Genomic DNA, 14901 nt, shown 5'->3' with positions numbered 1-14901 from the left:
TGGCCAATCAGATCTGCGGATCAAGTTGGCCAATCAAATCCTTCTAGTCTCATATCTGTGGATCAAGTTGGCCAATCAAAATTGCATGCAGTGAATCCATTTTGCTTGATCATGTTCTTGTTAGTCAAGCAGCATATCATCAGTTTACCCTTTCAAGATGTACATATTTGTGTTGTCATTATTTTATCCTTTCAGGGAATACATATTTATTGATGCAATGGTTTTTACCCTTGACTTGTAGAATTCTCTTCCCACACACGATCCGTCATATTTCAGATTGATGCAGTGTGTAAGACTGTAAGTGCATAAAGGTGCAATGCGTGCATATTTAATGATGTCCTGTTTCTCTTAAAGCAATTCTTTTTGATATTTTCACTGGTTTAAATTAAGTAGCAGTTGATCATAAATATTCTTGCTTCAACTGAAAGCGGGTTTATGATTGATATGGTATATCATTCTTCCTTTTATAATCTTAAACATGCAGAAACATAGAAAAAAATGCACCATACACAGTAATTTCAATTACATACTGACAATACGATCAAAGAGATCAGCAATAAAATCTATAAAATGAAGGTTAAAATAATTTGCAATGGAGCATCCATTGCAGTGATTATCATAATCGATTGTTTAACCACTGTTTAATTGAAATTATATGTTCACCGAATCAGGTAATTCCTTTCCCACCAACCAATGTAACTTTGCTCCATTGCAGTGATTATCAATCCACACTTCTTAAAGGCAAATGGTGCAAGTGCAGACAGCAAGTTAGCATAAAGCATTGCCAACAAATTTCACCAACCACTAAGAAGTTCAAGTTATTCAAAACTGTCCCAAGAGATTCACACATAATTTCTCACTGAATCAGGTTCTAAAAGGAATTATGTTCCCTCACAAAAACACTGTGCCAAGGGACCAAGCAAGGATATGTAGCACTATCTTGATTCATCCCACAGATTTTGGTACAAAAGAAACACCTAGGGAAGCTATGGAAATCTTTTAAGGCCCGAAAATATGGATGGAAAAAGAGGTTTGATATAGATTTGACAACAATGCTGACAGAATAGACTAGAAACAGTGCAGTACTCCTAGAAACTTGCTTGGAGAATCACAGGTCATCAGCAGCCAAAGTTCAGGACCAAGTGGGAAATGTGTATAATTAATGAAAACAAGAAAAACTCAGAATTTGAAATAATTAAAAGAGTTCATGAATTTTTCCCTTAATAATATTAACAGAACTGTTTCAATGGTCGCAAAAATGCAGAGCTTTTGATATTACAAAGACCAAGTTGGTTTGCCTGCGAAGGAACCACAAGCATAGTTAAACATACAAATAGAAGGAAACCAGTTTCAATGCCCTAACTAGCCAACAAATTTCACCAACCACTAAGAAGTTCAAGTTATTCAAAACTGTCCCAAGAGATTCACACATAATTTCTCACTGAATCAGGTTCTAAAAGGAATTATGTTCCCTGTCAACCTTTTAAATGCTCAATAAATCAAAGCTGGAGGGCCAAATCAGGCTGTGAATCAACCAGCATTCCAGAAGACTGCCTAACTGGAGACCTTGGAGACTGTTTTTCTACATTCAAATCTGGTGGAATCGAATTTGAAAATTCAGATGTCTGTTGAGAAGGCTGTTTTGAAGGTAAAGACTTCCATAGTTGTTTTTGAGATTGGGATGTATCAGCTCCCATTGGTATCTGCCTGCAATTAAAAGGACTCTGTGTGGTTGAATTTGGCAATTCTAACATCGAGTTTACACCTCCCTGAGAAGTGGCATGAGATGACAGATTCTGAGGATGCATCCAGCTCAGCTGTGAACGCATATACAGAGGCATGTCCATGGGTGCCTGCTGTTGAATAAATTGAGGAACACTACTAGAAATGCCTAATAGTTTTGTATCACCATATGGTTCCCTGGCCACACAATTGGAATTACCTTCCAACCTTCTATCAAAACCAGTGCTGCCAGAAGTTGTCGTCTGGACACTTGAAACAGGTTGCACATGTTCAGCTGGTTTGGCAGATGCCCATTGCATAAGTCGGTTACTTCTGGAGACAATCTCAAGCAATTTTGACTGGGATACATCTGAGGTAAATTTTGCACCTGCCAGATTGACTTCACTGGATTTAGCAATTGATGAAGTTGATTTCAACTCACTCTGTTTGACTCCTTGCAAAGGCGTTTGAAAATTTATATTGTTGGCTGACTGTGAACTCATAGATAGAGGAACAGGTAACCCAGTAGATTGAGACAGAGATACTAGTCCTGTAGATTAAGCAACTGTTGCAACTGTAGATTGAGCCAAGGTCTGTTGATCCTTGATCTCCTCACGCAATAACAAAGCACCAGGAGGAGCTTCAGCTGTAACAAAAAAGAAAAAACACGTTGTTATGCAATCGCATACCCGCCATGGCCTTATATAACAAAACGAGCCAATTATATATATATACTCTTTGTCAGCTCAAAATTTATAACCAAAAATAAATAATCAAAATACAAGCATTATCCAAAAGGAACAAGTGTACTGTAGATCTTATGAAATCAGAGTAAACAATCTCAGGGATCTGAGCAATTGTAAATAGTGTGATCTTATGAAATAAGAGTAAACAATCTCAGGGATCAATGCTCAGAGCACTAGTTTGGTGACTTGCGGGCCTAAATGTTAAGTTCTAGTAGATTCGGACAAACAATCAAGGGTGAATGTTCACTCCTAAGAGTCCAGGCCAAAAAAATCATATAGCAGTCGAGGCCAAAAATAATCATTTATACAAGTCCCTGGGGAGTAGCTTCATGTGTCTACAAGCTGGTGTTGCACATCCACTTGCTAATATTGTGTATGTAATTGTGGTTATCCATATATCAGTTTAACTTGAAGTAACCATTTTTCCTTTTTCTGTTACTAGTCTCATAATTCAAGAATGCTTACACAGCCTTGTGAATGATCCGCATTAAGTAGCCATAACTTATTATTATTAAAAAATGTTAATGGAAACCTCTAATTTATTGCAGTGTAATAGAAAAGAGCATACAGTTTGTATATAGAAATTTATAAGGATATTGATGCACTTTTACTGTTCAGCTTCATCTCTCCTTCAAACTGTCTTTCAAATCATTTCAAGGATAGTGATCCAAAAAGTGCTCATAACCAAAATCGCTATAAGTTAAATCAAAAGTGACTAGATGAAAGTCCAGTTCAGAGTTAATGGAAACCTCTAATTTATTGCAGTGAAATAGAAAAGAGCATACAGTTTGTATATAGAAATTTATAAGGATATTGATGCACTTTTACTGTTCAACTTCATCTCTCCTTCAAACTGTCTTTCAATACACCAATCCCTTCACAGAGTTCCTGTCCTTTGTTCAGCTAGTTAGTTATTTAATAATGATTAAACTATAAAGATTGTAATAATTTCTCCTGCTCGTAGGATTGAACTCATCATGAACAATCCTGATTAAATGTCATTTACTACTGTTTGATTTATCATTTATACTTGAAATTAACATCGACTATCACATGCTGGAACCAACAGCTTCAACCAGGGCAGCCACAACAAGAATTAGGAGTCATGGATTTTCTACTAAGTTTGCAAAATCATATTCACTGCATGCAATTTTGATTGGCCAACTTGATCCACAGATCTGAGACTAGAAGGATTTGATTGGCCAACTTGATCCGCGGATCTGATTGGCCAATTTTGATTACATATAAATTAGAAGGCAGTTTGCTTTAGGGTATAAATACCCCTTTGCCGTAGAAGAAGAATTCATCTAGTAGACTTAACCCATCACCATAACCCCATTCTAGAGTTTGCAGCAACTTTAATTTGCTTACCATTTCCAACTTTCTAAGCCAAATGATTGCATATTACATCAAAAGTCTTAACCAATGCTTTCGAATGGATGGGCCCATTCTTTAAACTGTTTCTTTTCTTCGACTTATAATCCAATCTATCGTAGACCTTGGGATTATATACCTTTGTTCTAGAATTTGCCTCCACAAACCTTCTCTAGACATGACATTTCACAAACTTCTAGCTGTCAATGATGCATCAAAAAAGTGAATATTTTTTAAGCCCTAATCACCCTCCTTCTTTGGCCTTGTTATAACTAGTCACACTATCAATGGCATGCTCTCAAATTTCCTTCTTCCTAGACCATAGAAATTTAAAACATAGTTTCTGTATTTTCTCAAGGATTTCTTTTGGAATAAATACCAAAGATTGCTAAAATACCAGGATAGCCTCCAAAACAAACTTGACTAAAATTAGCCTTCCCCCTATGGACAACCAGCTATTATACCAATTATAATTTTGCCTTCAATTATTTCTAATAGTCAACCCTAGTGCTTGTTCCCATACCCTTTACGATTTAGCAGAATTTTACATTAAAGTTTGGCATCTTATAGGGAAAGAATCTCAATAGACTAATCTTTACTTCCTACTCCAAAACATTAAATCAAAATTGAAAATTTTTGCACATTTACCTCCTTGCTTGTAGCAGCCCCATAGGTATCTAGAATTTCCTATAGTCTACTTGCTTCCCTCAACAAACTATTAGAGAACAAATATCATCTACAAATAATAGGGGTGTTAAGGAAACTGCCCCACCAATTTTGTTTCATGTGATTATACCTTTCCTTTTAGCTTCCCTAATAGCACTGCTTCCATGCTCTGTTATTAGCAAGACGAGAAAAGGGATAAAGGGAAGCCTTTCCTTATGCAGGTTTAAATTTTTTTGGATCAAATCCATTAATGAGCATAGTTACTGCTTGATTTGTCATGCTCAATAAGCAAAGTCTTTATTAGAACAAATCAAAGGCAACATGGAAGACAAACCACTGTCACCTCAGTTTGTCTTCCCAGTCTTCAGGGTGAATTTAATCACCACTAGGGGAGCTTCTCTTTTAGCCCTAGGAACTAGGGGTACCCAAAGAAATGAAGATTTTCTAACTCCCTCCTTATATGTATGTACCTTTAAGGTTATGCTCTGTTTTGGATAATGATGGAAAATGCCCAATAAAGTTTGAACAATAAAATCACTTTCATAGATACATAGCCTGTGAGTCAAATCTGGGGATTATTAAAGCAATTTTTGAAATATAATTTCTTGAAAGGACAAGGTTTCCTATCTTCTGATATGAGATATTCATAATATGGACAAGGTTTCCTATCTTCTGATATGAGATATTCATAATTTCTTGAAAGGACAAGGTTTCCTATCTTCTGATATGAGAGGTTTCAGCTTACAGTGTCCCTCTTACTTCCAGACCAACATGAAAAACCAGGATACTCAACCAATCGTACAAAATTGTAATTAAGTGCCTTGAAGGCAGTTTGCTTTAGCTAAATCATTACATGAGAGTTTTGGATTATCCTAGATGAGAATGGATTATTTGCCTTTGTTAATAATTCTTATTTTGTGTCTGAAAAGTCTTATTCTCCACAAAGCCCAAACTCTTGACTGCTGTATGGAGACTGGGAAACCAAACCTGACTCATCGTTTACAGATTGAGGTTGAAGCTTTCCTATAATATCATAACCGGATCAGATGGGTTATTGAATATATATTGATGCTTCCCTCTATCGTCATGACAGATCAGATGAGCTATTGAATATATAAATAGGTTTAGTGTGCAGGAAAAACTCTTTAGTGTCTCTCATTTGGACCGGAAAAGAAACAGTTTCATATTCAACTGAAATGTATAGTCAGTTGTAAAAAGCATTTGCTATCTAGTAATTTTAATCCCTTTGATTTCCATCCTCCTTGTACTAAACCCCAACTACAACTAGAATAGATCCATCTTAAACCCAAACCTATGAAATCCCAGCAAGGATTTAAAAAACCAGACGTACAAATCTCAATCTTCTTGCACCACCATGTACTATTTAATAAATATTGGGGTTTGCACCTCTCCATTTTTTATCTCTCTTGATGCTTAATAGACCCAAGGTTCAGATGGGTCTATGCTAGTTTCTAGTAGTTGTCTAAATATTGCAAATTAAATATTTGCCAGTTTTTTTTTGTTTATTTATTTTGTAATTTAAACTTCTAATTTTTTTAAATTATTGTAATTAAAAAAATAGGTATCTCTGTTTTTGGTTTTATTAGTGTTAGACATGACATAGATCTCCTCCACCCTGGGCTGTAGAGTGTCTTGCTTCTCTTGGTGCAATTATACGATTATATACAAAAAAAAAAGAAAAGAATTGTTACATCTTGATTTGTACTGCAGAAAAGGATTGAAGTTAATTTGTTGCATCTTTGTATGGTGCAGACTCTTCTTGATGGGATTGAATAAATATGGCAAAGGTGATTGGAGAAGCATATCAAGAAACTTTGTGGTCTCACGGACACCTACTCAAGTTGCAAGCCACGCCCAAAAGTATTTCCTCAGGCTTAGTTCTGGGAACAAGGAGAAGAAAAGGTCTAGCATACATGATATAACAAGTGTAAATGGGGCAGAAATGAAGCAGCCTCATCTGCAGCAATCTTCTACTATTACAAATTCTCATAATCCTTCTGCTGTTAGTCGCTCTTCAAATATGATGTATCCGTCATCACTGGGAGGAGCAACCATGGTAAATTCTATGGGATCTCCAACAGGGGGCAACCATATGATGCTATCTCCCCATTCACTAGGTCCATATTCTCAGAAAGGTATTGGTGGTCATTCGCCTGGGCATATAATTCCCATTTCTTCTTTAGGTGTGCCTCAGATGGGATACCCTATGCAACCAAGCATGCATAATTGATGAAAGGTAACAATCAGCTACTGCTACTATGTAATGCATATGTTATCTTACACTACAAGTTTATCTGAGACTAGAAGGATTTGGCCATTCTTCTTATTCTTTATCTCCTTCAGCTACAAGTTTGGCTCTGCATGATTATAATCTATGGTTTTGTGACCCATTTTAATGCGGATCATTCACATAAACTACTCGATAGCAGCGGAGCTTTCATTACCCTTTTGTTTCAACGATTTTCTATTCACGATGTGAAGATTTTCCTGTAGATTAATAGAGCAATAATTGTGTATGGGTTTCTACACAGTCGATCAATCCAGCCAAACCGTTGGTTAATATGAAATGCAATACCCTTGGTTAATATCAAAATGTGAATCGAACTCCTTAAGCGAACACAGAGATTTATAATTACAGAATGTTGAGAGAATGCGAGGGTTTTAGCAGTCTTTAAAACAGATTTAAAACAAAATGAATGTTTAAAACCACGATTTGTCATTTGCAGAGACGGTGCAGGAATTTACCAGGAGGTAACAGAGCTCAGTCCGGCGGGCACTGGGTTGCAGAGCAAACGGGTTCTGGTTGCAGAGTTTCGGTGGCGCGCAGCGATTCAGTCCTGCGGGCACTGGGTTGCAGAGCAAACGGGTTCTGGTTGCAGAGTTATGGTGGCGCGCGAAAATAGTTCTCAGAATTATGTTATTGAACGAGACGGGGTGGGTCCCGCGTGGGTCATCGGAAACGCGAGGTGGCCGCCGGAGTCCGATGCCTATGGATATGTATGACATCCCCAGTTTGCACCACATACATAGCTGGCAAGGGCATTTATGACTCAATATATGGCTGGTTAGCCCTTGCCTCACCGGCACTAGATCCCGTTTCAAGAATCAGTTATCCCCGGCGTGGAGGACGAATAGGTTTCCCCCATAATTTGCCAACATGTTCCCCATAAATAGTTATCAAGAATTAGTTACAAACTAATTCGTAACTTATTTCACGTTGAGTTAATTACGTTTACGTGAGGGATATGACAGTCCCGCGGGAGGTTTTTTAAAGAGGTTGAGTATTGAGTTGTACTAGTGTTTATAGTTCTTACTACCATTAATGTTACTAGTGTTTATAGTTCTTACTACTATTAATATTATTAATTTTCAGAATTGGATTTGTTTTTAACAAAAAAAAATTTAAATAATTTATATTTTTAATAAAATTTTAATATATAAATTAATTTAAAAATATAAAAATAATTTTCAAATATTCAATTTAATATTTAAAATTTAAAATGTTAGATTTTAGGCTTTTGTGATCTATATTGTAAATAAGAATTATTTTCGGATTAATCATATCATTATTATTTGGTTGACCATTCAAACCAATTAATGTGGTTTATTTTCAGGATAAAGGTGAAAAAAATTAATGTGGTTTATGGTCAGGATAAAGGTGAAAAAAGCTAATGTGGTTTATCTTCAAGACAAAGGTAAAAAAAATCAGTTGATCTTAAAAAATAAATAACAAAAATACATCACAGTCCAGAATTAACCATTAAAAACTAACAATTAAAAATTAATTATTTAATTAATAAAATAATATTTATTATTTTTAATTAAAAACTAACTGTTATAAACTAACCTTTATTTACTTATATAAATAAAAAACATTTATTAATAATATTAAATTATTATTTATATATATTACCTAACCAGTCTAAAATAATATATTTAAAAAAACCATCCCTGTCAGCGTGGATGTCATCCTACACCTTTATTAACATTAAATGTGTTTTTACTGTTATAAACTAACCTTTATTTACTTATATAAATAAAAAACATTTATTAATAATATTAAATTATTATTTATATATATTACCTAACCAGTCTAAAATAATATATTTAAAAAAACCATCCCTGTCAGCGTGGATGTCATCCTACACCTTTATTAACATTAAATGTCTTAATCCCTTTATTCTTACTCAACAACGAAGAGTTAAGTAATGAGTAAGTTGCTTTCTATCTGATAATGTTTACGAGCGTTGCTGTTTCCAAACCACAACAGTAACATGAGATTGATGGCTGATACCACCCATCATGTTCAAGTTAAATGATTTTATCATCGTTAATGATTTTGTGAGCCTTTAATTTCATCAAGATGTAATTTTTATTGTTTTTTATTTAAACCGAAAAGTGTAATTATCCAGGTCGTAGTGGGTTGTAGTCTAAAGAGGTTGAAGATTTGCTTGGTAAGTTATGGAAATTTTGGTCATATTTAAAAAAAAATTGGCAAGGATTTTTGTAAATCTAAGTTACAGTTATTAAACTTAAAAATTTTAAGTGTCTTAAAAGTTTTTGATGGTGCTAAATTCTTTTCCATCATAAAAACACGATTCAAATACTGCTTTTATAAAAAAAATTGAAATTTTTTACCAAGATTCAAGTCACTTTTTAACTATAGTCACAATTCCCCGCCTCCATTTTCAATATTCTAAAAACATATATTTAGTTTCTGCACGGTTTTTATGAAGAATCGTTCTTAATAATAAGTTATTATTTATCTTAAAATATTATGATTTTGGCGCCATGCTACTAACAGGTACGTGGCTTATATACTCGTTCCTTATGCATTTGTCTATAACGCGACTTTTTGAAAGCCTTTCCGGCGGGTTTTTCCGGTCGAAATCCGGCAGGAATTTATTGGAATCGCAAGTTTGATAGCTAGTTTCTGCACAATGAAAGTGTCCCAGGGGTTTTCCAGGGTGCTGAATCCAAATATGCAGTTAAAAAACCATTTTAACTGCAACAAATCAAGATTTAACCTCAATTTCTTCCGCCGGATTCCGTCACCGGAATCTCCACTCCGATTCACTTAGCCTTTCTTGGTTCTTCTTCTTCTCTTCCTCAATTTATTTTTTTTTCTGGCTTTTTTAATATTTTTCTGACTATATTACATCATGATTGCATTCATCCATCATGAAAATATAATTACGAAAAATGAATGTAAAATTTTCTTATAAATATTAAATCATATTATTGAAAGAATATTTAAGATGCCTTCCTTCCATTTTTTTTTTTATGACACGATTTAGATTTTTTATTTTAATTTAAAATTTTGGTGGCTTAATTGCTATTAAACGTCTTTAATCCTTCTGGATACGATTCTCGGTATAATTAGGCAGCACTATAAATACCAATTTCTGATAACATTCACGTCGAACATGAATTCATCGCCACAAATGAGCCTTCATTACAAGAAAACAAAGCTATACCGTCATTTTATTGCCAAACATAAAAATGATCGCTCCTACAAATGCAAATTAAACTACTATCTGGAAAAGGTCAGAGGCCAACAATCGCCTAAAACCAGACCTTTATCAGCGGTATGACATAAACAAATGACGACGAATGTATAAGCACCGGCCGACAATACAAATAATAGCTATAGATCAAAGAATACCGCGGAAACCTGAAAATCAAGCGCTATTTTAGTGACCAGGAGGTGGAGGCGTGAGAAATGGGACCGGCGGGAATTGGAAGTTTGGGATTTGTGGGATTTGAGGAACCTGTGGGAAAGGAGGAGAGCCTGGAATGTTGGGTTTTGGAAATGGAGGGAAAGTCAACTGAGGTAGGGGAGTTTTGGGGAGAGGAGGTACACTCAGCTGAGGCAGCGGAGCGATTTTTGGGAGAGCGGGTGCACTTGCCAATGGAGACGTTTTGGGTAGAGGAGGTACGCTCAACTGTGGGAGCGGAGAGATTTTAGGTAGAGAAGGAGCACCTGGCAATGGAGACATTTTGGGGAGAGGAGGTACACTGAACTGAGGGAGCGGAGAGATTTTGGGGAGAGGAGGACCACCTGGCAATGGAGACATTTTGGGGAGGGGAGGCAGCGGAGAGATTTTGGGGAGAGGAGCAACACTTGGCAGTGGAGGAATAGTGAACTTGGGAAGAGGGGGAACACTGGGAAGGGTAGCGGGTGGCAACGAAGGGATTGTGGGCGTCTGTTGGACTGCTTTCGAAGACTGGTCAACATCCTCAGCCATTGCTCGACCACGGATCATTGCCAACAAATCTTTCGAATAACAGGATGGAGGCACAGTTTCATGGCGGTAGCTAAACGAGCCTGCACTGTACGTGACAACTCCATGGGAAGCCGACTGTAGACTAAGCTTTGATGGTGCAGATATTCTGGGAATGTTGCACGAGTCGTAAGGGCTGTTGCGAGGCTGCACCCAACAATTATTCAATTGATTAGAAGACTGAAAAATGTTGGAGGGAAGCTCCACCCTGAATTCTCCATTTTCGTCTGTCTCTCCGTGAAAATATATGTTCATAGTCTTCCTGTTGAGTTCACATTCCACAGCTATCGAAGCACCTGTTCGTTCATCAAAAGGTGAAAGGAACAATGCAAGATCAGTACATTTAGGGTCATGTATTTATTATAAGAAAGAAAATGAATATTAAAATGACATAAAAATGGTACCGGATATAACGTAGCCATTTTCAGAAAGCCTGTCCTCGAGGCATGTATCACAGAACACTTTGCCCACAACCAAGATCGATGAGGCCTTCCCTTCGCTTGCAAAAGTAGTCGCACCAGCCAAAGCCAAGTAGCTCAAGAGGAAATATAGAACAGTACTTGATGTTGCAGGAATTGCAATGGACGCCATGATACTCGAAGATACTCAATATATGTTTAGCTATGTTGTTTCTGCAGAAGGATCGCGTTATATATATAGTGGCATATTGGACTCCGCATTCGATTTTGGTCGTTCAACAGTCCATGTAAAATAAACACCCAGAGTAGTTGGGCAGGACATACCGAATTTTGTAGTTATTGGTTGATTACCAACCCAGCCAAAAGTCATCCAGTTTTATATGGTTTTGTGCATAGCACAGAAAAATGACATGAAAGTTTGAAACTACGCGTCGTATCTTCCTGCAATGATTCCAAACTATAACTGATCTTTATAACAGTTCTATTCCCACGTTGCCCGCCCAAAGCTTCATTGCGTACGAAATTTGCTCCTTTGCTGATTGACGGCTTGTCCTTTTCAAAATACGTGGTGTATAACACCATTGCAGATGGGTTTGGTGTACCGCGAACGACGAGATCACTCAGAATTCGGACTGGGAATTCGAAGAGTCAACTTATGGTTTTGCTATTCATTTATGTTATATAAAAGAAGTGGAGCATTAACGGAAGTAACTTATGGTTTTATTATTAATTTAATTTATATAAAATAATAGAAATTCAAAGGAACGTACGTACAGGTTAGGATTTTTAAATGTAAAGCAACCAACGGTTTCTGCAACTCTCATGTCGGTTTGATCATTTTAACACATAATGGTGACAGGTGGGGATTTTTAAATGTAAAGCAACCAACGGTTTCTGCAACTCTCATGTCGGTTTGATCATTTTAACACATAATGGTGACAGGTGGGAAATTTGTTGGCCGTATTTGACGTGGAAATCACCCTGTAACTCACAATGTCGGGACTATGTAACTCACAATGTCGGGACTATGATTGAGGCCTTTTAAGTGTTGAACTGTCGATGGAATCATAAAGTGTTGAACTGTTCAATTTAAAATCTAATAAGAAAAGAAGAGTGTAGACACCATTAAGTTAAGTGATGGAAAACAAAGCACCACCAACATACCATTTTATAAATTCTATTCTCTAAGTTAGGCACATGTGAAAATAGTTAGGTTGGAAAGTATTCACTCCAATATCACTTCAAATCCAACTATCATGCATTCCCTTCACTCTTGGGAGGCCATTAATTATGTCTTGCGTTATGATTGATTTATAGTTTCTATTTTGAACAATCAAGGTCTCTTGATGCCCTTTTACATATAGGTGCTTGATTGATCATTGCAACTTGTTTGAAGAATGAAGAAAACCGTCATTTTATGGCTTGGGTTTAAGAAGGTGAATTGTAGCCAACTTCATTCCACATAAATATTACCTTTGCATGTTTGGGTTCAAGAAAGTTAATTGTAGCCAACTTCATTCCACATGAATCGATTCCTCGTCCAAAATACATACTTATAATACTTGTATAGAGTCCTACATTGGAATTTATACAACCATATCTTGTGATGGTCTGTTGCATGAAAATAAATAGCCACTTCTTCGCTAAATATAATAATATGGATCTCAGAGAAGAACCCATTTTCTTGTCATTTCTTACCCAAATAGAAGATTTTCTCATCACGTGATTGAGCCCACTATTTTAAGTTAGCATGCTCGAAGTGCCTAATACAAATATAGTGGAAACACTATTAGTTTCCCACAAAGCATTGACACAATCACTAATGACTTCTCATGCAAACTTCAAGATTCAGAGATTTTCGTTGTTAGAAGGCATGAAACATAGGGAAAATATTATCATTATTATGTCACCAAATATCATGTCATGGATGCTCTTCTTTACAAGATATAACATGATAGGTACTACAAGGATGTCCAACTTGACCATGCCTCAATTGTTGTGGTTCCTGCTATACCTACAAATATTCCTGCTCAAATACGCAACATTTTTTATGATATATTAAATTACTTCCTATGTACTACGTCATTATGCACCATTAGGTGTTGTAGTATTTATAAACAAGAACTAAGGAAATAACATGCAAACCACTATTGAAGCTCTTTGATAGCACCTCCAAAATTTATCTGTCAACAAACTCATAACATGTTATGTGATTTAAGACAAATCTATGAGGGACCTAACGGGGTAGAATTCTCAGCAAAAAGAAATAACAAAAATGATCGCATAATTAGGGTGTCCCGCATTGTTATTCACACTTAGTGCAGTGGATAAAATATGGCAGGAATAACGTGCTCTATTTGAAAATGCACCACCTTCTAACCCACAAATGAGACAACTATGGTGGACCCCTAATATCGTTCATTGGCCCCATATCATTTCTCTATACTCGTAAGCATAAATTTAGATTTGCAATCTTCCACGAAGAGATTCTACGATAATACTTGCACACATAGGACTTTTGGTATATGTATGCCATAATATATTTGTATTCCCATGCATTTTTATAAAAACCATTACGTTGAAATACTTCTTTGACATTCTATCAATGACTTTCAAGTAGATATGAATGGAAACACATGAACTTAGTACATCTTCAAGACTTCTTATGGATACAAGGGGGTTTAGACATGAAAAAATTGGATTGGGAATACGTTGTGAAATAAGTTATGTTAATATATTATTTGATAAAAATGAAATATCTTAGCATCCTTGAAACATCCATTCGCATGTTAATATATTATTTGATAAAAATGAAATATCTTAGCATCCTTGAAACCTCCATTCTCCATTGAGCATGACCTTGGTTTAAGTACAACGAAACCCCTTTCTTCAAACCCATTTGAGGACTACACAATTCTACTTAATTAATTTTAATTCCATATAAAATGTGTTGAGGCTATATATCTCCGTAAAAAAGCCTCCAAGCTTAAATTTAGTTATAAACTCCCATGGAAGTTTCATACCAAGTCATTTTTCTTCGTTGATGATATTGACCAAAAATAATATGAACCTACAGACAATGGTGATTATTTGAACATCTATATTTGTACTTATGATATGGTAAGAAAATATGGGTTTTCAACCTATCTTCTCCCACCATGTAGTTTTAAAATAGATTTATAAATATCTCTAAGATAGTGTTGTAGCTGAAACATCCATCCTCCAAATTTTTTCTTATGCTTTGTTTTGCAGCTTTTCTCCTAAAATCACAACAGCTTATCTCACATTGACCTAGGTACTTGTTCTTTGATGAAGCTTTATCTTTTGCATTTTGGCTTGTGTTTTCTTAGTTATTTTACTGTATATTGTAGCGGCTACAACCACCCTCCAAACGTTTGCCTACACTTTCAGCGAACCAAATGGCTTGTGTTTTCTTAGTTGGTTTACTGTCTATTGTAGAAACGTCCAGTAAACCAACTAGCCGACTCCACCATCCCAACATTTTGGATGTCATGCCTTGTCCTCCCTATTTCGCCACACCATGCACATGGCTAAGAATTCCATTCTCCAAATTAGTATCATCTTTTTTAATAATTAATAAATATAATTGAATATTGGTAATTTTAATAATTAATAAATAGAATTCAATATTTGTGAATTTTAATCATT

The 14901-nt window shown here is 35.8% G+C and overlaps 3 protein-coding genes across 3 annotated transcripts; 1 reads left to right on the top strand and 2 right to left on the bottom strand.

Annotated features, from left to right (window-relative positions):
• Positions 1 to 1185: 1185 nt before the first annotated feature.
• On the bottom strand, positions 1186 to 7518 carry LOC149202421 (uncharacterized). Its single transcript, XM_089403171.1, has 2 exons — positions 7275 to 7518; positions 1186 to 2368 (listed from the first exon to the last, which is right to left on the bottom strand). The coding sequence occupies exon 2, from the start codon at positions 2223 to 2225 to the stop codon at positions 1500 to 1502; it is 726 nt and encodes a 241-aa protein (XP_089259297.1). The 5' UTR covers positions 2226 to 2368; positions 7275 to 7518; the 3' UTR covers positions 1186 to 1499.
• Positions 5963 to 6759, top strand: LOC149202422 (uncharacterized). Its single transcript, XM_089401584.1, has 2 exons — positions 5963 to 5966; positions 6212 to 6759. The coding sequence occupies exons 1-2, from the start codon at positions 5963 to 5965 to the stop codon at positions 6757 to 6759; spliced, it is 552 nt and encodes a 183-aa protein (XP_089257710.1).
• A 2466-nt stretch (positions 7519 to 9984) lies between the features above and the next one.
• Positions 9985 to 11423, bottom strand: LOC149202420 (uncharacterized). Its single transcript, XM_089399981.1, has 2 exons — positions 11218 to 11423; positions 9985 to 11109 (listed from the first exon to the last, which is right to left on the bottom strand). Exons 1-2 carry the CDS (start codon positions 11402 to 11404, stop codon positions 10223 to 10225), a joined length of 1074 nt encoding a protein of 357 aa, XP_089256107.1. The 5' UTR covers positions 11405 to 11423; the 3' UTR covers positions 9985 to 10222.
• Between the last annotated feature and the right edge of the window lie 3478 nt (positions 11424 to 14901).

Source organism: Pinus tabuliformis, chromosome 2_1 (genome assembly GCF_031772625.1).
Source record: "Pinus tabuliformis cultivar Carrire ecotype Pingquan chromosome 2_1, CPIR1, whole genome shotgun sequence".
Taxonomy (NCBI): Eukaryota; Viridiplantae; Streptophyta; class Pinopsida; order Pinales; family Pinaceae; genus Pinus; species Pinus tabuliformis.
The sequence above is the reverse complement of the archived record's forward strand: the minus strand, read 5'-3'. Positions and strand labels throughout refer to the sequence as shown.